The 16,291-nt window shown below is 40.7% G+C and overlaps 1 protein-coding gene across 1 annotated transcript in view; it reads left to right on the top strand.

Annotated features, from left to right (window-relative positions):
- LGR5 (leucine rich repeat containing G protein-coupled receptor 5) overlaps positions 1–15,336 on the top strand; it is a 67,636-nt gene extending 52,300 nt beyond the window's left edge. Inside the window, exons 8-18 of the mRNA XM_079993794.1 lie at positions 388–459; positions 1,366–1,437; positions 1,538–1,606; positions 1,967–2,038; positions 5,370–5,435; positions 6,250–6,321; positions 7,904–7,975; positions 9,846–9,971; positions 11,370–11,515; positions 12,495–12,578; positions 13,290–15,336. Of these exons, the coding sequence (XP_079849920.1) occupies positions 388–459; positions 1,366–1,437; positions 1,538–1,606; positions 1,967–2,038; positions 5,370–5,435; positions 6,250–6,321; positions 7,904–7,975; positions 9,846–9,971; positions 11,370–11,515; positions 12,495–12,578; positions 13,290–14,380 (1,942 nt within the window). The 3' untranslated portion in view covers positions 14,381–15,336. The remainder of the gene's footprint in view (positions 1–387; positions 460–1,365; positions 1,438–1,537; positions 1,607–1,966; positions 2,039–5,369; positions 5,436–6,249; positions 6,322–7,903; positions 7,976–9,845; positions 9,972–11,369; positions 11,516–12,494; positions 12,579–13,289) is intronic.
- The last annotated feature ends 955 nt before the right edge of the window (positions 15,337–16,291 follow it).

Here is a 16,291-nt window from a genome sequence, read left to right as displayed (position 1 = left end):
AGTGGGACCTACCTCCAAAATAAACATGTATGCGAGCTCTGGCTGCAAATCTTATTAACAAAAAACGTCGCTCAGCATAAACTGTTCATGTATCACAGAAACATTTCTTCATGTTGCTACTAGAGGGAATGGGCAAGTTCACTCCCTGCAGCTTTTAGGAATAAAAAGAAAGACTTGAGAAAATTGCTGTTGTTGTTGCAAAATTCCACCCCTCCCTGCCTGATTGTCCATCCATCCATCCCCATTTACTGCCGTAAAGTCTAGAAAACAGAAGACCTCCATTATTACACCTGCTAGCATTCTACAGATCTGAAATTTTTTATCCCAAGAGACTGTGCCTTTCACATATTGTGTGTATGCGTATCATGCTCTCTGTTTCCTTTCCAGGGGGTTTCATAGTAATAATATCAAGTCAATACCTGGACAGGCATTTGTGGGCAATCCATCCCTTATAGCAATGTAAGTAGTATCAGTTCACCTTTAATAGAAAATGTGAAATTAATTACTAAATTTCGTTGTGTATCTTGCTTCTCTGCTTTCTGTGAGCAGGCCATTGCTTCTCAAACTTTATGAAATCTCGCCCCCCCCCCCTTTTGTACACATTAAAATCAAGGTTGGGAAATCCAAATTTTGAGCTCCAGCTCCCAACAGACACATACATGATACAATGGCATTTGGAAGGCGAAAAAGTGAATAAAATGCCATTTTATAAAGAGTTACTTGTGTAAAAAGCCTTACATAGTTTCTCTTTATATCCAAACCAGGAAACTGTTTACCAGGTTGACGTTGGTTTCAGATCCTGTTTTTCCCCGTAACCTGATAACCCTAGTTTCCACATTTGGAAAACAGAGCATGCTGGCACAAGTCTTGTGCATATCTCTGCTTAATAAACTGAGATATGTTAGTGCGGAAACAAGATGGGAGAGTTTCGCTAGGCTAGTATGAACACTATCTTCCTATTCATTTCTTACTCTGAATGTGTGAGGTGTGTTCAATTCCATCCCTGCCTTTATTTATTTATTTATTTATTTATTTGTTCATTAATTTATTTCCTGCCCTTCACTCTGATGTCCCTAGGCCACACATTTTGTCAGTAATGCACACTGAAGTATAATCACACAGTTGGTCTAAATCAAAATAAGCATATAATTGTAATCTGGGGAGCAAATTCAAAAAGCAAGGGAGAAAGGTGTGGCACATTAAAAGAAGTAACTCCAGAGGAGAAGGGGTAAAGAATAGATTGCAAGCTAGCTCTTCAAAGTTTTAATAAGAAATGTCCTGCCCCGCCCCCCGCCGGTTTATTGCAAAAGTATTTAAAAATATAAAACTTGAGTGTTAAATGTGTCCTCCTCTTCTTCCTCACAGCCATTTTTATGACAACCCTATTCAGATTGTGGAAAAGTCTGCTTTTCAGCACTTACCTGAACTCAGAACCTTGTATGTATCCATAAGTTCACCACTAAAACAACAACTCCTTTGCTCTTTCTATATATATATATATATAATCCCACTAATTACATTGTGTTTGTAACTTTAGGACCCTAAATGGTGCTTCACAGATAACAGAGTTTCCCGATCTGACTGGGACAACAAGTCTGGAAAGCCTGTAAGTATCAGACAGAGAGTTCATGTTACTGCTGAAAGCAGATGACATTAATTATTGCCGATGCTGACTCGGTTTAAAGAAGCTGTCCTTCAACCAATCATGTTCAACCCAGTCTGCAACCGTGATCAATTCAAATTTCTTGGATTTGAGCTAGTTTGATCCCATTGACACTACGATCTGATTCATGGTCTTACTCCTTGCATGGTGGAGAAACAACTGAACACCCCTCCCCATGCTTCATACTCCTTTCAGAAGCCCATTCTCACATAAGCCCGATTCACAGGATCTTCTCTCAGTCCCTCCTCCCTGGTGGGCATTGGCATGAATCACTCTAAGGAGATATGCCTAATTTTTTAACAGGACCCTTACAGGAGCTCGGATCACATACCTTCCTGAAACAATCTGTGATCAGCTACCCAACCTCCAAGTACTGTAAGTATAAAATACATATTTACATTAAATCCTAGGAACTTTCAAGATACAGCATTCTCAGAAATGTGTTATATCATCACCATGGAAATTCACTTATTTAGCTCTTGTAATTCAAGAGCATAAACAGATGCATAACAAAGAGCCTAGCAACAATATTCCAGCGTCATGTAAAGACTTAGTACTAGCACTAGATTGAGTATGGTGAGTGCTTAGTGTGTTGGTCCAGGGCTGGTGAGACTGAGCTTAAGTCCCCACTGAGCCACAAAGCTCGTTAGGTGACCCAGGACCTGTTGCTGTCTCATAGTCTAACCCCTCTCTCAAGGCTCTTCGGCAGGTGGGATAAGAACTGTATGCCGTGTTAAGTTCCTTGCAGAAAAAGCAGGATAAAATAAAATGAATCCAGCACTGATCCAGAGCTAATGGTGTATTAAGCAGAGTAAAGGTAAAGGGTAAAGGAACCCCTGACCATTAGGTCCAGTCATGGCCGACTCTGGGGTTGCGATGCTCATCTCACTTTATTGGCCGAGGGAGCCGGTGTACAGCTTCTGGGTCATGTGGCCAGCATGACTAAGCCGCTTCTGGCGAACCAGAGCAGCGCACAGAAACACCGTTTAACTTCCCGCCGGAACAGTACCTATTTATCCACTTGCACTTTGACGTGCTTTCGAACTGCTAGGTTGGCAGGGGCAGGGACCGAGCAACGGGAGCTCACCCCCTCGCGGGAATTCGAACTGCTGACCTTCTGATCGGCAAGTCCTAGGCTCTGTGGTTTAACCCACAGCGCCACCCGTGTCCCATTAAGCAGAGTACAGAACATAAATGATGCATGGCCCCTAGTTGCAGTGCCTACAGTCTGTACTTGATACACAGGACTGTGGTGGAGAGACAATGTCTTTATAATGCAAGAAAAGTAAAACATGGTGGGACGGCCTGGCAAAATGAGATGAGCAAGCAATATCACGAGTCAGAGTATGCTCAGTTAACTGATTGCAGTGACCATAAGAGAGAGAAAATTGAGAATGTATAGGATTTATAGAATGTATGGATTTAAGCAAGCTTCCTCCTGCTTTTCAAATAATTTTTAAAAGTCACCTGTGTCCAGAAAGCATACATAAGGCTCCAGGGAAGCCCAGTTTCCATTCTGTTAAAGGTTTTTTTTTCCTGATAATCACTGAAATGGGGACAGACTCCATCCTCACTTATACCTTAATGTTCCATACCTTTATTTTCTCTCCAAGGCATATTTATTCAATTGGATTTTTGAACACTATACCCAAGATGTATGGGAGACCTGTTTCCCTATAATGATTAACCAATACATTATTGTAGCTTACAAGAATGCTGCAGTGTTAGTTTAATCACTATCAAAAGTAATCATTCTGTCTACTTCTTTGTGAATGGGCCAACTGCACTTTCCTTTAATGATTACATCATGATGAATGTATCTGGCATTAGTTTGCTTAGCCAACGTTCTAATAACACTAGCTAAAAACATACAGTCATAGTGCCAAAGTAGCTCTTGTGGGCACTTCTTAGAAAGTTGGGTACTAATTCTATCACAGCAACATTAAATATTGCTGCTTATGAGCTACCTTTGCTCCTCTGACTTTGGGAGCAAAATAAAGTATCTTTTCCTGCAAAGCATAGAATAGGACCAAACTCAGTAAAGGTGTTTCAACTGACAGCATTGTTACCATCACAGATCAACTGTATATGTATAGAATTATCTGATTTAAATTCACATTTGTGGGGTTGTTGTTTTTTAAAAAAGGGGGGCGGGGAAGCATTGACAATTTTATTTTAAATGCAGAAAAGGCCTACGTATAAACAAAATCATTCAGAAATGTTGGCTCAACTTATGGAATATTTTTCTTTGTCCAGATTGCAAGTTTCTCATTTGTTTCTATTTCGGCATTCCTCTCATGCAATTAACCATCACGCAAGCGGAGAGAATAGCTGCCTGCCTGCTGGTTCCAGCCCTGGCACTGTGTCCCCTCCACTCCTGCTTCTACTGCCCACCTGTTGTCGTGTGTTTTTTTGGGGGGGTGGGGGAGAGAGAGAGAATGCCTATAGACAGGAGTTTCCTTGCAGGCTCTCCTTGTAGTGTAGAACCATATCTGAGTAGGGAGGATAATTGTCTACAGACTTAAAATGTGCAGTGTGTGCCCTGGGCCATATGCTTCCATGAGAATCTTTTCTCAATATCTGAAGCAACCAATCCTTAAGACCAGGGAACCTGATGTGCAAAGATTACCATTCCTAATCCACAGGGTGGCCTGACAGTTCTTTCCTCCAATGTTTCTGCTTTTTGTGGTTTTGTTGTTTTGACCATTTTTACAGTTACTTTACGTTACCCTTGGGATAGAATTTCCACTCTAACACACATGTGCGCGCGCACACACACACACACACACACACACTGGTAGCCAAAATGACCTACTATAACTTTACCATTTTTGTGCCTCTGCAACTTACACCTGATGAGGTTACAAGTGCACCTCTTGTGTTTTACTTCCTGCTAAATGAGCATGCCCTTTAACTTTGGCATTGATACCCTTCTCCCATTGAGTGGAGATGGATCTTACGAGAAGTAAATGCTCTTTAGGCGGGGAGCTTTCCCATCGCACCCATACAAGGAGAACTTTAAGGTTAACTTCATAAGTTAATTTTAAAGAATATTAGCCCAGGGACAAAACCTTACCATCTAAGGTTAGAAAACAGAACCAAGGGACAAGTCCCTGTGTCCACTCTCATTTCTTTCTTTACAGAGGCAAAAGTCATATTAAGCCTGATGGGAGTTTCCCCTGCACAAAGGAGTACAGGATGCAAATCTATTTCCCTTTTTTCTTTCTTCTTTTTACAATTTCTGCAAATTACCGTGGCTTGTTTTTGATTAGCTATATTATACTATAAATGAGTCCAGATGTTTCAGTTATTCTGCAATTTGTTGAGTTTTGGCTCAAATCATTTGAAGGGCTTTCTCTCCCCCCCCACCCCCACCCCATAGTGATTGATTTCAAAGTTAGTTCTAGTTCCTCAAACCACTTTCCTCAGTTAAAGATATGGCAGTTCTAAAGGTCAGAGGCAAGATTATTTAATTTAAAGTGTAGTCTGGGAAGCTAATTAAATTTCACTGTGATTGTAGTTCGAAAGATCAGATCCACCTAGAAAAATGGTTTAAAACCAAGTATCTAGTAGATTATTTTAAGCAATTAAAAGAAGAGTTGTGTTTTGAAGGAAAACTGAATCCAGAATGAAATAATAACCCTAAATATATTTTTACTATTTAACAGAATTAGCCACCTTATATTTTTCTGTATTTGTATTTCAGAGACCTCTCATATAACCAGCTGGGTGACTTGCCTCATTTTACTGCTTGTGAAAATCTTCAGAAAGTGTAAGGTTACAATAAATAAAAAATAAAAATTTATGTATGTGCACATGAGGAAGGTTTTACCATCCCCTCCAATGCAGGGAGTAGACCTATATATATGAGTCAGAAGTTTTGTTTGTATTTTAAATTCATAGTTTTGGGTTAGGGGGAGAAGCATTTGGTGAGGTCTGGTGCATCATGTATCCCATCATATCACACATTTCTTTTTCAGGTTTAATGTGGAAGAATAATAAAAAATATAACTATAAGGGGCTTTTGATGGTGGGGAGGATTGATGATTCAATTTTTTAGATGACTCTGTCCGTGGAGTTTTCAGGGGAGCGGATAAGCTCTAAACTTTGATCCAGGATATGATGCTCTTCCCATCTAGCTTGCTTCTTATGACGCCTTCGCAGCTCCTTAAGCCTTGCTCTCTTCCTTTTGGATAAAGAGACAGGATGAATAGGATACATATTTCTGGAGTGCAAGTTCTTTCTTATGCATGAGAAGACTGGAAATTCTGTTTTTCATGTAACATATAGCTCTAAAAGAAATCTAAACAATGGCCAAAGGGTATGGCCAATGGTACAAAGGGGGCTTTGTACCTATGCTTCCTGATAACCAGCCCCAAGTACCGTAAACCTAGCAACTTTTGCATCTGAGAGATCAGTTTGTGATGTGGTACAGGGACTGGAAGTTTTGGGGCAGGAGGAGGCAGTCGAAGTCCCACTAGATATGCTCAAACTCTTGAGACATCTGAAGTAGTTCTGGGATCCTGGGCAGCATTTGAAGTTCTCTAGAAGTTGTTTTCTCTAAAGCCATTTTTTTGCCATTACAGTGATTTACACCACAATGAAATATATGAAATCAAAGTGGGCACGTTTCAGCAGCTGGTTGCCCTACGTTCGCTGTGAGTATAGCCATAAAAGAGCTATTTACCTTGGTACTGAGAAACATGGAAGCTCACATTCCTTTCCTCTGCCTGCTCCTACATATTCTGCTTTCCATTTTCCCCCCTTTGATCATTCAGCTTGCCAGGTTAGATTTGCCAAAGCAAAACAAACATTCTGACGTTGAAAATTTCCAGCAATGAATTCACACAGCCGTGAACAACAACAAAAAACCCCAACCCTGAAATAGCTTCCGCTTGCAGACTTCTGTGAAGAAATAGGAAGTTTGATTTAACTCATATAGAAGCCTCTTATGGGTACACTTCAAAATCCACTGCTGAATGGAAAAGCTGAGTGAATTGTATACAGATGGCAGTACGAAAGAGCAAGGAGCAGAGTGTGTAAATGTACAAAAATTGATGGCCACACTTCATGTAATGGGAGTAATTATTGATCCATTTCTATAATATTCAGTGTTGTATTATCCTATGTTGGGTTTTCCACAGGCAGCAGACTCTTCTTATTTATATTCTTATTATGATGAAGCATTGGCACAAAAAACAACATGCATCCTGAAGGAGATATGAAAGGGAAAATGTGGGAGAAAGATTGGAAAGACAGAGAAATTGGCATATGAGAGAAGTAGCAGATGTGAAAGAGGAAGAAGATCTACTGAGAAGCTAGTAGATAACAGAGAAAGGTTCAGTTCAGGTTTAACACTTCCACAAACCATGGTTTGTTAGAGCAGTCTCCCTCCCTTTCTGCCATCTTTTCACATGCCTAGTTTGAGGAGACACTTTCTGATTTATAAAATCAGTTTCCTGTAACATCTGAACTAGATAGCTATGGTTTAAATATAGTCTATGAACCAGGATTACAAATCAGGGTTTGATGCTGATTGTAAACTTAAAACTGCCTACATTTCCTGGTTCAGCTGTCATGGTGATTTAGTAGTTGGGTCTCAATCTCAGTGTAACTGAGGAGTGAAGGGAGTGAGAGGAGAACCCAACACTCCCCCCCCCCAATAAACCATAGTTTGTTCAAACAGCAGTAGTTTATCTGAACCAGACCAGAGATCATCCCATAATTTGCTTATTAGTTAGCTAGATCCTGGATCAAGGGGAAGAGATGTGTGCATTCAAATTTGCAACCCAAAACATTTGTATGTTTCAGTAAGCCATAAAATGTGCTCCTGCTGTGCTCCCTTTCTTGAGCCAAGAGCAAAAAACTATGACCCTTGTTAGTGTGATGTGTGAACCAGTTGCTTATGGTTTGTTTCTTCCAAACAAACCATAGTAGGTAAGCCAAGAACAAACCTTGGAGGCAGACAAACTGTGAGCACTGGTTCACACAGCACACTAAGCCTAGACTAGTGGTTTGTTGGACCCAGGTCAACAAAGGGAGAAGCAATCTGGCTGTGTGCAGTAGCATGCTCCTCATTCACAGTAAGCCATGACTTGTGGCTTATCATAATGTCCAAACACAGGTCTAAAATTAGCCTACTGGAAGTGATTTCATGCAGTTAATTGTTGTTTAATTTAAAAGATTCAGAGTAAATCTCCATGCATTTTTAAGCATATATAATTTTCTTCCTTTCTGCAGGGATTTAGCTTGGAACAAAATATCAGTCATTCATGCCAATGCATTCTCCTCTTTATTGTCTCTGATTAAACTGTAAGTATTCTGCTTTTTTTAATTTCTGATGCTGTCCTATTATGATCATTCAAATACCCAGTGGCAAAAAAGCTCTATTCAGTGCAGGGTAAAATGGAATGACAATTTAATGAACAACAAAATGCAAAACAAAGTAGCTTTGGCCTTTGTTTGGCCAGCCATAGTGGTCTTGCATTTCTGCATTGTTTTGTGGTATCAATTAGTGATGGAGAGAATGCAGAACAGGAGAGCTTGGGCAGCAGATGCCTAATGTCTAGCACCACATGATTAAATTTGGATGAGACCCAGATCACTCTGGAGCCTGGCTCTAAATCTAATTAGATTCAGTCAGCTCCTGCCTACCACAGTATTTAACTAGAGCCCTCCATGTTGTCCCACATTTTCCCTAGTTTACTAAAATGGCAAGGAGGACTTGCATGGCCTGTGGCATGAGGCCTTCACGTGACTATAGGCACTGCACAGGTGCTTGGAACCATAGCATCCCATCAGTAGGTGCCACTGTGCATGTTCTTGGCATCGCACGATGCAAGTTTCTCTCTCTCGCTTTATGCTCTGGCTTTTGACACAACCCTGGTTTGCACAATACAATAAGCCAAAGCTAAGAGCAAACCTTTGAGGGACGCGGGTGGCGCTGTGGGTAAAACCTCAGTGCCTAGGACTTGCCGATCGTATGGTCGGCGGTTCGAATCCCCACGGCAGGGTGAGCTCCCGTCTTTCGGTCCCAGCTCCTGCCCACCTAGCAGTTCGAAAGCACCCCTAAAGTGCAAGTAGATAAATAGGTACCGCTTTATAGCGGGAAGGTAAACGGCGTTTCCGTGTGCTGCGCTGGTGCTGGCTTGCCAGAGCAGCTTTGTCACGCTGGCCACGTAACCCGGAAGTGTCTGCGGACAGCGCTGGCCCCTGGCCTCTTAAGTGAGATGGGCGCACAACCCTAGAGTCGGACACGACTGGCCCGTACGGGCAGCGGTACCTTTACCTTTACCTTTAAGAGCAAACCTTGGCTACAACTTTTGGTTAGTGAGGAGAGAGTTTAACCACAAGAGTCAGTTTTGATGAGCCCAGGTTCAACACAGCACAGGGGTAAAAAAATAATTTAAAGAAAGACCAGGGAGAAGCAAAGGTTCTGTGAGCATGTCTCCAGGAGCCTGCACATTCACATTCTCCTGGTAAGCCATAGTTTGGCTTAGTGTGGCATGCGAACCAGGTCAACGATGATTACATACAAATAACATACCATGGAAAAATTTGCTTGCTCTTTAAAAACTGTGAGCTGTATCCAACTATGTTTTACTCAGAGTAAAATTAATGGCCCTAAGTTAGTCGAGTCCCTTAATTCCAATAGATCTGCTCTAGGACTGCTGTAGAGTATTAAAGGAGGACTAAAGTTGGACACAACCCTGTGCTAGAAGGCATCAGTATAAGTAACAATGGCTGGTTTTTTAATTCTGTGGTTGCTGTTGCTAAGATCCCAGATGCTGACCAATTTTGCAGAACCCAAGCAAGACAATCTAGTTAGGTTGCAAGCACACCGACATGCAAGTACACATAACTTCAGTAAAGGCCCTTTATGCATCAAAGAGTTGCCAACAATAAATACGGAGGGAAGAATCCAGTAACATGTTATTGCAGTCCTGTTCCTTTCCATGTGGCTTGTACAAGAGACTTTCCAAGTGGATTGGGCTCTGAGGTGAATCAGCAAATTTACCAGTGACCCAAGGTGCATCTTTTGTCAGCTGAATCGTCTTTATGTTTTATCGTTTGCAAAATTTAATACTCTGCGACAATAACAAATACCCTCAGGCAAAATAAAAAATAAAAAATCCCACCCTTCTGGAATAGTAAACTAGTTTTCCCCCCTTTAATTTTGCAGGGATCTGTCATCCAACCTTTTGTCCTCTTTTCCTGTAACTGGCCTATATGGTTTAACTCATCTAAAATTAACAGGAAATCATGCACTACAAAGTTTGATATCATCTGAAAACTTTCCAGAACTCAAGTGAGTACCTCATTAAAACTAATAAAGCACACTTGTGCTCATGTGCAATGGGAGTGGTGTCACTGTATAATGTGAGTTACTTCCTATTCAGAGGCTTTGAACCACAGCACTGAAACAAAGATTTACATGGTAAAATTATAGACTTAATACATTCTTTGTATCTCAAGAAAATATGATTGATTTTGGACACCCTGGTAGCTGCTCACTTTGAAACACATCTGCTTCTCAGCAATATCCTCCCTAAATAAACAGCCCCTGTTAAAATTTGTCTAATTTGTGTTTTATAGTGGCTAGCTCCCTTCATTTGACCATTGCTTTATTTTAGCATTTGTGCTGCCAAAACGAGCACTGGACCATTGCTTTATAAATTACCCCCATTTTGAAAAATGTAGGGAATATATAGCTGCAAACAAAAAGAACTGAACTGAATCAAGTAGGTGGTTTGAGGGTGGCAGTAAAATACTTGGCCATATTGACTTAATGCAAAAATACTGTAACCAGAACATCTGAGGAAGAGCTATTGGTGGTCTGTTCTTTTGAGAGGTGGAGCTGGCATGTAAAAAGATACCAGTCAGGCTCAACCAATGCCAAACAGGAACAGCATCACAATTTGATGCAATGCACCAGTATCCTGGTCCAGCCCAGGGTGTTGGTTGCCATCATGGAACTGCAGCCTGGAGGCAGCACAAAAAGTCAATATGTCAGCATAAGCCATTCTGAGCTTCTGTATCTACATAAGTCTACAAGATCAAAAGTGTGATGTTCAAATAAGCAATGTGATTGAGCTAAGGGTTATGCAAGGTCTTTAAAAAAACCAACAACCTATAGTTTGGCATCACATTTGAAATATCCAAGTTATGTTTCCTGTTCAGGTCATATAAATCATTATTATGTTCATAGCCACTCCACTCCAATCTGACTCCCCACTGGTTTTCTGATTCTCACCCCCTGCAGACATTATTCCATAGTTATTGAATAGTCCTCATGTGGATATTTTTCAGTTTCCTTTCCATTTAGAGTTTTTCTGGTTTTTTTAAATGTAATTCTGCAAACCTTGGGATTTACACACACATCTGCTGATAATTCCTTCTTGTTCATCAGCAGTGTTGTGTAGCTACATAAGCAACAGTGCTCACAGCCTGAACATTGAAAACAGAAGGAATTATGGCATGTGTGCAATGTTCCGAAATGTACAGGGATGTGGGAAGAATATGCTTTCCCTTAATTTTTTAATATTTGTTTAATGAGTCAGAGCCCTGCCTCTCTATTGCTTCAGTTTGATGCTAATGCCATTTGCGTTGACTTTGCAAAGGATGTAGGTTGAGTACACTGATGTTCACTGATGTTCAGAGTACACTGATGTTTTGATGTTCATAATCTTGTCTGTTAATTCTAAAGGGTGATTGAAATGCCTTATGCTTATCAGTGCTGTGCATTTGGAGCTTGCGATGGCCACTACAAAATCCAAAACCAGTGGAACAAGGATGAGAACAGCAGTGCTGAGGAATTTCAAAGGAAAGATGTTGGCGTTTTCCATACACATGGTAAATAATAAGAATCGGTTTTAAAAGAGGCCACTTACTGTTACTGGAATGTGGCTACCAATAATCAAATGAATGTATGCCTTTCTGATTTCAGCCTTTAAAATAAAATGCCAGTACAAATGAGTCTCCACTAAGATGCCTATTTTACCCTTGTAAAGTAATGCTTTCGAATTTTACCTCCTCTTGGGTTCTTTCTCCCCAGCTTTGTGTGGGCAGACATTGGTGGCAAGGAGCTGTAGGATTCAAGTTTTTTTGTGGTGAAGGATTGGGATCCAGGGCTTGGTGAGTTGGGGATCTAGACTTCCTCTTGATTCCCACTCCCAACTCCAGCAAGGCTTCTCCACTCCAAGGGGCAGGGGTGTGGAATGGGGGGGACACATCTGCAAGAGAGCGAGGGCAGCAATGCAGTCTTTTGCCTTCTGTGACAAAATTTGTAGCTCCAGCTCTGCCTTAGAGTCTAACGGTTGCTACTGTTGTTAAAATCAATTTCCTGAATGTAACACAAAATGCCTTACTGATTTTTTTAAAATCTAGCATTGCCTCTGTTCTTTACAGACTACAGGAGGACAAATGTCTGCCCAATAAGTGTATTATCTAAAATTCAACCCAGACGAAAGGGAGGGAAGTAGGTGTAAACTGGGATAGAATTTGTTCTTTATTTGAGTTAGGTGTCCTTAGAGTTAGTTACAGGCTAAGTTACTGTAAGGCATCTTCTGGAAATACTGAATTAATGGATAAGCTGTCACCCTTTCTCTGAATGCTTAAGAGATTAATGATATATGACTTAGGCCCAGGCTATTTGAAGGACCATATACTTGCTTTGAGATCTTCAGGGAAAATGAATCTTGGTAGCGCCACCCTTAGAGGCATCTTTAGTGGGGATGAGGGAGAGGGCCTTCTCAGTGGCTGCCCCCAGGCTATGGAACTGCTTTCCAAGTGAGACAAGACTGGCACCCACCTTCCTCTCAACTTTTTACAGATGACCGCGACTTTGAGGATTTTCTTCTTGACTTTGATGAAGATTTGAAAGCTCATCATTCGGTGCAATGCTCTCCCTCTCCAGGTATTGATCTAGCTACATCCAGTCTGTTGGTTGGTTGGTTTCAAAACTCCTTCACTTCCTCTCTTGGCAGACTCCGCACTATATTCTAGAAAAAGGAGCTATGAAAAAGCGCAGTGCTCCATGGTGACTGCAACTCAGTGCGTGCTTTGTACGCAAAAGATCCCAGATACAATCCCTGGCTTTTCTAGGTAGGGCTATGCAAGACTCTTGGCGGAAGCCCTAGAGAGCCACTGCCCAACCTTTAGGGGCCTGGGGGCACATTTGTAAATCTAAACAGCTGTTGTGAGCACCACAAAAAAAACCATTATTCAGAGCAAAAAAAGGCAATGCTCAAACCGCCACCTCTCTGAAACAGCAGACAAAATGCATGTAACCCAGGGCTGTGCTTTATGGAGCCTCTGCCAATGCCCTGCTGCTAGAAACTCCTGCGCTGCGTTCTTCTTTTAGTGGCACCAGCATCACCACAATCCCTTTTCCTTCTTCAATAATAATAATAATAATAATAATAATAATAATAATAATAATACTGTTACAATAGCAGCAGCAACACTGGCAGTTTCTTCACCACCTCTCCTGGGCTCTGCGAAAGGGCTGGCAGAGGAAAGGATGTCTTCTTAGGGCTCAGGCACTCTGGGCAAAGTGGCCAAGAGAAGGCCTGTGTTGTTGCCACGGCAGCTAAAAGCACTCATCTTTCCTGTCTCGCCTTTGCAGGACCCTTCAAGCCTTGTGACTACCTCTTTGGGAGCTGGCTAATCCGAATTAGCGTCTGGACCATCGTGGTTTTGGCCTTTGTTTGCAATGCATTGGTGGTTGCGACGATCTTCAGATTCCCGCTCTTCATTTCCTCCATAAAGCTGTTGATTGGACTAATAGCCATTGTGAACATACTCATGGGTGTGTCCAGCAGCGTGCTTGCCAGCATGGATGCATTAACTTTTGGAGTCTTTGCTCAGTACGGAGCTTGGTGGGAAGGTGGACTTGGTTGCCACTTCGTTGGACTTCTCTCTATCTTTGCTTCAGAGGCTTCCGTTTTCTTGCTGACGCTAGCAGCTCTTGAGCGCGGCTTTTCCGTGAAACACGCCACAAAGTTTGAGACCAGTGCCACTCTTGCTAGCATGAGGGTAGCCATCTTGTTTTGCTTTGTCTTGGCCTTAATCATTGCAGTGATTCCAGTACTTGGGGGAAGTGAGTATGGGGTTTCCCCTCTGTGCATACCTTTGCCTTTTGGGAAGCCAACTGCTGTGGGTTACATGGTGGCACTGGTCTTGCTGAACTCTCTCTGTTTTCTTATAATGACAATAGCTTATACAAAACTCTACTGTAGTTTGGATAAGAGAGAATTGGATAATGTTTGGGACTGCTCCATGGTCAAGCATATTGCCTTGCTACTTTTTACTAACTGCATTCTTTATTGTCCTGTGGCTATCTTATCATTTTCTTCCTTGTTAAATCTTACTTTTATTAGCCCAGAAGTAATTAAACCAATACTTTTAGTAATTGTCCCCCTACCTGCATGTCTAAACCCACTTCTCTATATACTTTTCAACCCACACTTCAAGGAAGACCTGGGAAGTCTTCGAAAGCAGAGGTTTTCATGGAAAGCATCCAAGCATGCCAGCCTGGTTTCTGTTAATTCAGAGGATGCAGAAAAACAGTCATGTGATTCAACTCAGGCTCTCGTAACCTTTGCAAGCACCAGAATATCATATGATATTCCCGCCAACAATTCACTAGTGCCATCATCGTATCGAATGAGTGAAAGCTGTAACCTGTCTTCAGTAACATTTGTTCCATGTCATTAGCTTCATCTCAGAGTCACCTGTGTTTAAAAATTATCAATCACACGTTTATTAAATGGGTGCAGTAAGAGGAAAATAATTGTCTACTACTATTGGGTGGCAAAGGCTTGGTGACAATGAAAATTGGCATCCTAAAGCCTAACATATACCATCTCAGTCTGGTTTAGAGACAACCACTCTTGAATCAGCTGAGGTTCAGACTCAAGAAAAAATCCAAAAGCCATTGATGTTTACAGCACTGGCTCTGGTGATTCAAAATAGATCAACATTTCTCACTGTCCGTTCATGAATCTTTTAATGGTCACAATGAAACTTCCACTAAGCTGATTTTTTTTTTTTAATGGGACTTCAAATATTAAGAAAATGAGATTATCTTGGAAGTATTTATGGAAAATGTACCACTCCTAGTTGCACAATACATATTTACACATGAACTGGCCTCAATGTTCTAAGCATGAAAGTGAAGAGCCGCTCTTAACTGGTTAAAGAGTTTGAACATAGCACAGCTTATAGGCATTTGAGTTAGAATTTTACATTAAGAAGTCCCATTAGCAACAGCAGACCTGCTTTGGAAGAACCACATTGAATACTATAGGTTGGGAGACCTGAATTGTTTTCAGATTTATCCAGCATCACTTTTCTAAGCTGACACATGCATCCTTGGGAAAGAAAATGAACAAATGCGGAAAGTATGCACCCGAACGCCGGCTGCACGGTTATCATATTCCTTTGTCTCCTTGGATTTTGAAGCAATGCAGCGTGCAACTGGAGCTCTGTTCTTAAAACTACTTTGGATTAAACAAGAGATCATCTGACCATGGCACAATACATACTACAATGTTTATTTAGCTTTACTTTTACTGTGGTTCGGTTATGGAGTGCTGCTTAATGTCAGTGAAATTGTTCCTCACGTGAATATATATTCTTTTGTATACAAGAAGTAAAAGAATAAGTCTGAAGACTGGCTCAATAAAGATTCTTTTATATTAAAAATTGAACTTCAGAACAAAAACAGGCCACTATGCATACTATTTTCATAAGCAAGTTTGAAAGCTATAATTGAGATATTTTAATGGGAAAATAATAAAATTCATTTGAGAAGCTTTTTTTTAAAAAAAGATTTGTAAATATAGAACTGTATTTATTATTACAGTAAAATCATACTAAAAAATGAGAATAAGCCATGTACAGTTTTGTACTGATATATTTCCTAGATTTCTATTTTCTTCTCATATATTTGACTAAATTCACTATCTGTACATAATATATGTAAATGTGTAGTGATTGTAAATAGAGGATGTGCTTTCTTTTCTACTGGTGTTTCAAATATATGGAATTTGTAATAAAACCTGCAGCTAAGCAGAAAGAGTGCCTCGGTATCTTACACTCGCAGAAGATAGGCAGCAGTTCCAAATATTTCCAGAACATTTTTACCACCTCATGATAATAGAACTTGCAAGTAACTGTGAAAAAGAGGGCAAAAACAAAAACCTAAAATACTTTCTCTCATAACATTTACAATTTACCTAATCTAATGTTTCTCACATACAAGAGGTATTGGCATTATAGTCCAGGGATTTTCATGTCACATACCTATAGCTTTTCATGTTGGAGGTTTGTGTCACCCTAACAAAATTCTCATGAAAAATTGCATGAAAGGGTATAATTTTAGAATAAGCCAGTAATGGTGAATTACAGTTACCAACACAAAGGCTCCCCAAGAGGTAAAGATTAGAGGCAGTGAGGAGGAATGTAATCAGAGAAAGCTTAAGAAAACTTTTCCACACTCACCAACACTTATATTTGTTTGTAGTAGCCTATTATTGGGTATTTGACCTTGGGCAATAAACATCCATTGATGGATGTAGACCAGCAGTTTAGCCAACAATAATGCAACTTCCTTTTGAGATACAG

This window comes from Podarcis cretensis, assembly GCF_951804945.1.
Source record: "Podarcis cretensis genome assembly, chromosome: 10".
Taxonomy (NCBI): Eukaryota; Metazoa; Chordata; class Lepidosauria; order Squamata; family Lacertidae; genus Podarcis; species Podarcis cretensis.
Note: the sequence above shows the minus strand (reverse complement) of the source record. Positions and strands in the feature narration are given on the sequence as shown.